This window comes from Mytilus galloprovincialis, chromosome 5, assembly GCF_965363235.1.
Source record: "Mytilus galloprovincialis chromosome 5, xbMytGall1.hap1.1, whole genome shotgun sequence".
NCBI lineage: Eukaryota > Metazoa > Mollusca > Bivalvia > Mytilida > Mytilidae > Mytilus > Mytilus galloprovincialis.
In genome coordinates, this window is record NC_134842.1 from 94,979,565 (window position 1) to 94,990,166 (window position 10,602).

Sequence of the window (10,602 nt, forward strand, 5' to 3'; positions counted from 1 at the left end):
TTATTTTCATTTTTAATATCAAAACCTTTATCAAATAATACAACAGAATGAATATCAATAAAAAGATAAATATGTACAAATTCGACTAGTAATTAATAATGAATGAAATATAAACAAATACGAATTATCATCTGGGAAATAAACGAAAAAGACTAGCAATAATAATCAATTATTATACAAATATAAAAAAAAATATTCAATCGACAACCTTAAACAATGTTTACCCATCCCAATTCCGTATCATTTACTAGTTCTACTAGAAGAGGGTCTACATGAGGGCTTCATTTCTGTATTTTTTAATTATTTAAGCCATTTTTCACTATTTTTTATCAGTTTTGCCCATTATTCTCAATTCTTATCTTTAAATATCCCATTTTTCCTTAATGTTTTTTACATTGTTTTTTTTGTGCTTTTTTCTCAAATTTGTATTTGTTGGTCAATTATTCAGTATTTGTTGGTCCACTTTTATCATCCAGAACCCCATATCAAAGTGATAAGTACAAGTTATTGATACATTGTTTGACGTACGCGAAGTATTTCCCAGTGCTGATTGGAGTGAAATATGTAATAACAATGATGGACAGAAACGTTTTCTTTTGATATATTAAATCGTAGAACAATAATTAACAAAATAATTTGATATTAATATGTACAATAAAAATAAGTTGTTCCTTCCAATATCGTTCTATTACTTTAAATAATATCAACTTCATACCAATTACATTCCTAACACGCGAAAACTCCATTGGCAAAACAATTGTTCGTGTTCTATATAGTTTTCCTTACAAAGATTAATCTACAAGAACGTATAACTCTTTCGGGAATCAATTTCTTTTCCTTTTCTTTCGAGAATTTCGTCGTTTAACGCGGTTTGCACCTACTTGAAACGGGTAATACGATTTAGAAGATACAGAATAAACTTCGACACGACCATGATTCCAAGCATAAAGCTTCTTCTGAATTGGATTGTAGTCCAACATGTAGTTCTTAGCAAATTTATCATCAATGGTGTTTGGAAATATTATTTTATTGTCTTTAAGAACCTTGCTACCGCCGTTATTTGTATTAAATGAATATTTGATAAAAGTCGGGATGTTTTCGTACGAATCTGTTGCATACATAACTCCACAAATCATGAATGCATTTCCAACTTTTGTTTTCGGTATATTCGTAACCCACGTCTCCAAAATCTCAAGTGTGTCGTCATTTAGTTTTACAATAACTATATTTCCGTTGGAATATGTCGTAGCGTAAATTACCCATAATCCTTTTTCGTCTACAGCAAAATCTATGTCTGAAAATTTCCCACTCTGGTATGGGTATTTGTTATGGACACCTGCGTTGTCCAGAGCTACTTCTTTCTCCCATTTTTTCTGAAGTAAGTTATACTTCACAATTTTGTTACTCATTCCCTTATGACAATACAAAGAGTTTTTATAAACAACATGTCCTGTTCCTTCACAAAAGAACGGGAGTTTATGCGTTCCTTTTTCGACGTCATATTTAAGTAATTCCAAAGATTTGTACTGGAAGATTTCGTTGATGTCACTGTAACCATAGGTTACCCATATTTGACCACCTGGTATCGGGTCTACTGCAAAGCTGCCTTGTGCTATTCCGACAGGAATTTCGATGTTGTCGCTTCTGATTGATACCAGTTCTTGTGGACAGAAATCTACGAAAATAAATTTGATACATTACGCCATGATACATGTAAGAAACAAAAACGAACTAAATGACTCATCAACAATTCCAAGTTACAAACTTTGAACGGCGGATGCGCGTTACTACTATTTTCTTCTTAATATGCAAAAACAGACAAACAATCTGCTTTCTTCGAATTTCGAAAGGTAATGTATATAAAAAAAATTGGTAATATACTTCACAAGGCGAAAAGATGACGCGCTCCCTGTAGGTAAACATATTTTGCGCATCTGTCTAAATTGGTTCGTGAACAACCATGTGCCACTATTTGTTTCTAGGTTTTTGCATATTTTTCTCAACATGTTATAGAAAAAAAAGGTAAAAAAACAATTTTGACTTACGTTTGCAAAATGCTCAAATGGTGTTTCCAACTTTTACGTTGAAAGTAAAAACTAATAAACCGCTGCGCCATGAGCGTCACCTTTCAAAGAATAAAGTTCAATAACTTCTCAACGTCATATCAGATATTCAGGGGAAAATGTTGGGAGGTTATCTTAATAAATCAGTAACCATAGTGTCTTGATAGTTGCTTTAATCGGTGTTCCAAAAACTGGAAAATCTCCTCTTTTCGATAAATAAAATCGCATATTAACTCCGAAATGTAAAATCTAAAATTAAACAAAATTCAAGGGGAGCTTAGTACGTTAGCACAATTCGCCGTTTCAGAATCTAATGCACCCTGGGTAATATTTTCAAAAGTGTACACCAAACTGTCGTGATTGGTTTAAAATGTCATAAACAATGGAAATTCGACCAATGACGTGACGTTATTTTCATTTTGGGGTACGAACAATGAAATTACCAATGATTCTTTAGATTCTGAAACGGCTAATTCACTAAAGCTTCATGAAAACTGTGCACAGAAAGCATTTTTATAATATTGTCGAAAAACTGACTAATCCCACGTTTTTCAATTAATAACACCAAATAACTCGGAAATACAAAATCTAAAATTTATTAAAATCAAAAGGGAGCTCATGTCAATTCACCAAAGTTTAAGGCCAATTGGGTCAAGCGTGTTTGGGTTATTTTTCGACGTGTTGGCGACGGATAGACAGACGGACGGACGGATGGACGGAAGACAACAATATCCCACAATACGTCCTGTAAACAGGCGTATTTAAAGCAAATAAATATCGAGCTTTTTACCAAATCTACTACAGAAATTGAGGTCAGGGAAACTAACTTACATGGAGTATTAACAGCTTAAATATAACGTATAATTACCACCATGACCTAAGAACAGACATTGGTCATTTTGTTTGTATTTGCGGTGGGAAAAAAAATCTGGACGAGGGTCACTGTAAAGTATTTCAACTTTTTGAGATTTCACATTCAATAAGAAAAATAATCAAAAGATTTTTATTGTAGCATTTCTCTGTTTTCAGTTCTCATGAGTAAATGGATAGCTCTCTTGTTAAACATATGTCTGTAATGTTCGATAGCGCAAATTTAAGGTGGTACCCAACAATTTCACTAATTAATTTGGCTCGTTTAATTTTCATAAAAAATGACAAAGTATTTACTTTGACCCGTTAACAAAAATATTAAAACATAAAAAAATTTGAACCAACCGTTTTGTCAGAAAAATTACACTGGTTATATAGCAATTTGACAAACACCAATTTTGATAATTTTTTTTAGAATCTTAATATTCCTTTTACAACGCAACGTAACTAAAACGTTTAGCTGACTTTACAGAGTTATCTCCCTGTAGTGTTAGGTACCACCTTAAAGTATGTAAAACGGGGGACTGAAGAATTAGTGAGAATACCTAACCGAGACAGCAACACATCGACACAAACAATGAAAATATATCTATAGGTCAATGTTCATGCATGTGAAACAAGAGCATTTCCCATAATGCACCATGAATCCCAACAAGGCTAACACATGTTTGTCATTCTAGTTTAATTATTATTTATTTTAAAGTGTAGCTCATTTGAAACAGTTGATTAAATCAAGGTTCATACATTTTCATTCTGGATTGTTTACTTTACATTGAAATTTTGAATGAGCAGCCAGTTTTATGGGGAAATTGATCGTTTTCAGTTTTATTTCAGTGAATGGTTGCTGAAATAAATGTTTCACTCAATATCAAAGTTTAAACTTCATTTACACTGCGTTTAAAAATATCTTTGGTTTATTTTATCACTTAGCTCCTATGAACACCTGGTCAAACTAGCATTTTAATGACTCTTTTTGAGTGAATAAATATCAAACAACTATTGTTCATCTGCACATTACATATGGACAATAATGTATAACATGTTGCCAGGCAATTAGCGAAAAACATAATAACTTTACAACGGTTTAATTTCCAAGTAGGCAATGAACTTTCAATGGTATTTCAAACGCGGTATAATAATGAGGTTGTAACTTACCAGTTTTGCGTTCAATTTTAGTGACATTTGCCTTTGCCAAGCTTGCCAATATAAGTAAAACATCCTCTTGAACTTTGTCATTCATAGCTAACTGACTACGGACTGATTTTTGCGCTGCTGTAGCAACGGATGACATCATCTCGACCATTTCTTTCATTTCGGCATTAAGCGCCAACATGGCGTGTTGGAGGTACGTGTACTGATTCTGTAAAGCTATATTACCGTAAAATTTAGGATGTGAAATACCATTTTTAATAAGTTTTCTACAGGTACAGCCAAATTTACTAATCAAATCTTTGTATCTATGAAAGAATTTAGTAAAAGTTTTAAGTAATTTATGGTATCGAAATCCCTGACACAATAATTTCCCAGTGATGCATTGATTACGTTCGTTAAAATCTATGACATTATAACACACGTGTATGGGCATACCGAACGAGTTGGGATATAAAAACACCGTATGATGGAGCCAAAGGCACATCGCCGTCTAAACAAGGAAAATTAACAATAGGAAATGAAAAATTGTCTCTTTTGTCGTAAATTTTAGTGTGTAGTGTCCCCGTTTGAAATTGAAATGTCTAAATCTAGAAAAGGACAACTGCTGCTGTTTATGTAAAAGTAAGTTCTTTTGGGTAAATTTCGGAAGTATATTTAGAGAACTCTGGATTATTCAACGAAAAAATATCATCCAGATAACGGTAGGTATTTTTGAATGTATCAACCTAATATAACAATGATTGGTCTTTACTGAGTTTGGTCATAAACTGAGATTCATAGCACATTTCCAGTAAGTGTATCTAGTATACTTTCCTTTTTCGTTACAGAAAAAGGCTTTAAACGAGTAACAGCAAATAAAATTACAATGAGATTTTTCGAAAGACCATTTTATCAAATACAAAAACTTTTTCTTTATAAGATTGTGTGGAATTGTAGTTTACAGAGTAGAAAAATCATAACTGTCAACAGAATTATAAGGACTATCAAAAGCATGTATTTTATCTAAAACCTTTAAAGATTTTTTAACACTCCAAAAATAATTAATACCATTATTTTCATAAGCTTTATTACAAAACTTAATAACCAGTTCTTTGATAGTAGTAAGGGAGGTAGTTTGAAGCACTGATAGATAAGTAGTAGAACACTTACTCGAAGCGGAGATGAAACGGAATTTAAATGTTTTTTTATGTAATTTCGGTAACCAGTACATGGTAGGGACTTTCAAATGTTTGGAAGATGCTTTAAGCTGGGTAGTGGCAGTGTTATGCTTGTAAACGATTTCACTCTCTGTGGTGCGCACGGACCTGAATGCAGAGGAATTGATAATTTCGTTTTGAAGAACTTCTGTGTAGTATATGTGTCACACCACCACTACATTATCGGCTGCCTTGTCTGCCGGTACGAACACAAACCGCTCTGGGAGTACCTTGAGTTTATTTTTTATTATAGAAATGGGAATAGCATGGTTCCTATTATTAATTTCAGAACTGTTTGCTAAGCACGGTTGTGTTATTGTCCGAAAAGTGGAAAATCAACCATTTTAATAAACAAAATCTCAAAATACGGAAATGTAAATTCTCAAATTTATAAAAATCGAAATCCGGGAGCTCACGTCTAAAGACGGTAAAAATTTAAGTAAGTTTCTTTTTTTTTTTAGCATTTGTGGTTGTTGCCTAACACGGTTAAGATGGACCGACAGACGGACAGCCAGAACTGCGTATGGAATAAAGGACGGTTGACGGACGAACAACGGTTTACCGCATTACGGTCAATTTCCCCTCGAAACTGTTTGAGATTTTTTAGCCTTTTCCTATATAACATTTTATTTTGGTATCACTAAAGTTGAACAAAGGTATACAGAAAATAAAATACTATTTTACATTATATTGCGTTGAACGCTTGTTCAGGAAGCATAACTATGAGTCATTATTGGAAACTTGGATATCAATGATGACTTTTTCACGTATGTGGTTGATTTTTTTCGGAGTACGAAGTGATATTAGTTTTTTGCATTCATTTATCAACTTCATATAGTCTGTACACTTTTATTCCATGTCCCCTGCCCTTCATATCTGGACAAACTGGTAAGTTTAGTTTCTTGTTATAAATTAAAAAACATGTTTACACTATTGTTTTAGATAAGGATGAAGGATTGGTACCATTAAAACTTTTAAACCCGCTGGAATTATTTGCACCTGTCCTAAGTCAGGAATCTAATGTTCAGGAGTTGTTGTGTGTTGCTGTGGTTCATGAGTGTTTCTCGTTTCTCGTTTTTTTATATATATTAGACCGTTGGTTTACCCATTTGAATAGTTTTTCACTTGTATTTTTGTGGGACCCTTTATAGCTTGTTATTCGGCGTCACTGTGAGCCAAGGCTCCGTGTTGAAGACCGTACCTTGACCTACAATCATGATTATGGTTTACTTTTATAAATTTTGACTTGGATCGAGAGTTATCTCATTGGCACTCATACCACATCTTCTTATATCTATCAACATCACTGCACAATTAATTCTTTGTTGACGCACTATTTTTGTGTTCCTAAATTTGTGGTGCATTATTGATATTGATCCGCTTGTGGTGCCCGTCATGTTGTCCTTGTGAAGTACAAAATTAATCCAGTATTTATTTTCATTTTTAATATCAAAACCTTTATCAAATAATACAACAGAATAAATATCAATAAAAAGATAAATATGTACAAATTCGACTAGTAATTAATAATGAATGAAATATAAACAAATATGAATTATCATCTGGGAAATAAATGAAAAAGACTAGCAACAATAATCAATTATTATACAAATATAAAAAAAATATTATTCAATCAACAAACCTAAACAATGTTTACCCATCCCAATTCCGTATCATTTACTGGTTCTACTAGACGAGGGAATACATTAGGGCTTCATTTCTGTATTTTTTAATTATTTAAGCCATTTTTCACTATTTTTTATCAGTTTTACCAATTATTCTCTATTCTTTATCTTCAAACATCCCATTTTTCCTTAATGTTTTTTACGTTGTTTTTTTTGTGCTTTTTTCTTAAAGGAGTAGGTTCAGTAAGACCCCTTTTTGGCCCCAAAATATAGCTGTTTTACAAAATTGTTAAAATGTAAACCTTTAGTTATTTATTGGACAGTAGAATGCTTCTGCTACATAAATATGGGCTGTTTTTGACAATACAATGCACATATATCCGGTACTGGCACCATTAAGTCATGCTAAATTACTGAAATCCTCATAATTCTAGCATTTTAGTTAAATTTTAGACGGTTTTCGTGTAAAACGAAAGTGGCCGCATTCGTGTTCATCCTTAATATTGAAATGTAAGTTGTATTTTATGATAATACATAACATATATAAAGGTTGAGGATGAACACGGATGCGGCCACTTTCATTTTTACCAAAAACCATCTGAAAAGTGACAGTTTTCGGCATATTAGGTAGATTTTTCATATTTGAGCTTGAATTGGATCGTTTTTAATGACTTAATCTGTTAAAATCATTCACATAAACTAATTAATTCAAATAAAATAGACACTTAAGTGTTTAAAAAGTGGTCAAAATCTTTCGTCAGATGAACCTGAAATTTGAGGCCAAAATCGGTCCTTACCGGACCTACTCCTTTGTATTTGTTGGTCAATTATTCAGTATTTGTTGGTCCACTATTATCATTCAGACCCCCATATTAAAGTGATTAGTATAAATTATTGATACATTGTTTGACTTACGCGAAGTATTTCCCAGTGCTGATTGGAGTGAAATATGTAATAACAATGATGGACAAAAACGTTTTCTTTTGATATATTAAATCGTAGAACAATAATTAACAAAATAATTTGATATCATGTACAATAAAAATAAGTTGTTCCTTCCAATATCGTTCTATTACTTTAAATAATATCAACTTCATACCAATTACATTCCTAACACGCGAAAACTCCATTGGCAAAACAATTGTTCGTGTTCTATATAGTTTTCCTTTCAAAGATTAACCTACAAGAACGTATAACCAGATAACTCTTTCGGGAATCAATTTCTTTTCCTTTTCTTTCGAGAATTTCGTCGTTTAACGCGGTTTTCACCTACTTGAAACGGGTAATACGATTTAGAAGATACAGAATAAACTTCGACACGACCATGATTCCAAGCATAAAGCTTCTTCTGAATTGGATTGTAGTCCAACATGTAGTTCTTAGCAAATTTATCATCAATGGTGTTTGGAAATATTATTTGATTGTCTTTAAGAACCTTGCTACCGCCGTTATTTGTATTAAATGAATATTTGATAAAAGTCGGGATATTTTCGTACGAATCTGTTGCATACATAACTCCACAAATCATAAATGCATTTCCAACTTTTGTTTTCGGTATATTCGTAACCCACGTCTCCAAAATTTCAAGTGTGTCGTCATTTAGTTTTACAATAACTATATTCCCGTTGGAATATGTCGTAGCGTAAATTACCCATAATCCTTTTTCGTCTACAGCAAAATCTATGTCTGAAAATTTCCCACTCTGGTATGGGTATTTGTTATGGACACCTGCGTTGTCCAGAGCTACTTCTTTCTCCCATTTTTTCTGAAGTAAGTTATACTTCACAATTTTGTTACTCATTCCCTTATGACAATACAAAGAGTTTTTATAAACGACATGTCCTGTTCCTTCACAAAAGAACGGGAGTTTATGCGTTCCTTTTTCGACGTCATATTTAAGTAATTCCAATGATTTGTATTGGAAGATTTCGTTGATGTCGCTGTAACCATAAGTTACCCATATTTGACCACCTGGTATCGGGTCTACTGCAAAACTGCCTTGTGCTATCCCAACAGGAATTTCGATGTTATCGCTTCTAATTGATACCAGTTCTTGTGGACAGAAATCTACGAAAATAAATTTGATACATTACGCCATGATACATGTAAGAAACAAAAACGAACTAAATAACTCATCAACAATTCCAAGTTAAAAACTTTGAACGGCGGATGCGCGTTACAACTATTTTCTTCTTAATATGCAAAAACAGACAAACAATCTGCTTTCTTCGAATTTCGAAAGGTAATTTATATCAAAAAGTTGGTAATATACTTCACAAGGCGAAAAGATGACGCGCTCCCTGTAGGTAAACATATTTTGCGCATCTGTCTAAATTGGTTCGTGAACAACCATGTGCCACTATTTTGTTTCTAGGTTTTTGCATATTTTTCTCAACATTAATTAATATGATAGAAAAAAAAATGTACAAAACTATTTTGAATTTCGTTTACAAAAATGCTCAAAATATTGTTTCCAACTTTTACGTTGAAAGTAAAAACTAATAAACCGCTGCCATGAGCGCATCATACGCCCGTCGCCTTTTCAAAGAATAAATTAGATAAATAAAATCGCATATTAACTCCGAAATGTAAAATCTAAAATTAAACAAAATTCAAGGGGAGCTTATTACGGTAGCACAATTCACTAAAGCTTCATGAAAACTGCCGGAAGCATTTCTGAATAATTGTCCGAAAACTGACAAATCCCACGTTTTTCAATTAATTACACCCAATAACTCGGAAATACAAAATCTAAAATTTATTAAAATCAAAAGGGAGCTCATGTCAATTCACCAAAGTTTAAGGCCAATTGGGTCAAGCGTGTTAAGGTTATTTTCCGACTTGTTGACGACGGATAGACAGACGGACGGACGGATGGACGGACGATAACGGTATACCACAATACGTCCTGTAAACAGGCGAATTTAAAGCAAATAAATATCGAGCTTTTTATCAAATCTACTACAGAAATTGAGGTCAGGGAAATTAAGTTACATGGAGTATTAACAGCTTAAATATAGCGTATAATTACCACTGTAATGACCTAAGAACAGAGATTGGTCATTTTGTTTGTATTTGCGGTGGGAAAAAAATCTGGACGAGGGTCACTGTAAAGTATTTCAACTTTTTGAGATTTCACATTCAATAAGAAAAATAATCAAAAGATTTTTATTGTAGCATTTCTCTGTCTTCAGTTCTCATGAGTAAATGAATTATAGCTATCTTGTTAAACATACGTCTGTAATGTTCGATAACGCAGATTAAAGTATGTAAAGCTGGGGAAAGAATTAGTGAGAATACCTACATACCTAACCAAGACAGCAACACTCCGACATAAACAATGAAAATATATCTATAGGCCAATGTTCATGCATGTGAAATAAGAGCATTTCCCATAATGCACCCTGAATCCCAACAAGGCTACCACATTTTTGTCATTCTAGTTTAATTATTATTTATTTTAAAGTGTAGCTCATTAGAAACAGTTGATTAAATCAAGGTTCATACATTTTCATTCTGGATTGTTTACTTTACTTTAAGATTTTGAATGAGCAGCCAGTTTTACGGGGAAATTGATCGTTTTCAGTTTTATTTCAGTGAATGGTTGCTGAAATAAATGTTTCACTCAATATCAAAGTTTATTAAACTACATTTACACTGCGTTTAAAAATATCTTTGGTTTATGTTGTCACTTAG

The 10,602-nt window shown here is 32.7% G+C and overlaps 1 protein-coding gene across 1 annotated transcript; it reads right to left on the reverse strand.

Moving 5' to 3' along the window:
- On the reverse strand, nucleotides 1-4,296 carry LOC143076772 (noelin-like). The gene is made up of 2 exons (XM_076252644.1): nucleotides 4,089-4,296; nucleotides 1-1,675 (listed from the first exon to the last, which is right to left on the reverse strand). The coding sequence occupies exons 1-2, from the start codon at nucleotides 4,264-4,266 to the stop codon at nucleotides 825-827; spliced, it is 1,029 nt and encodes a 342-aa protein (XP_076108759.1). The 5' UTR covers nucleotides 4,267-4,296; the 3' UTR covers nucleotides 1-824.
- Between the last annotated feature and the right edge of the window lie 6,306 nt (nucleotides 4,297-10,602).

Coding starts and splice junctions, on each gene's coding strand:
- LOC143076772 (XM_076252644.1), bottom strand. CDS start 4,266: ATGTTGGCGCTTAATGCCGAAATGAAAGAAATGGTCGAGATGATGTCA. Junction 1,676..4,088: donor TAAAATTGAACGCAAAACTG/GTAAGTTACAAC, acceptor TTATTTTCGTAG/ATTTCTGTCCACAAGAACTG.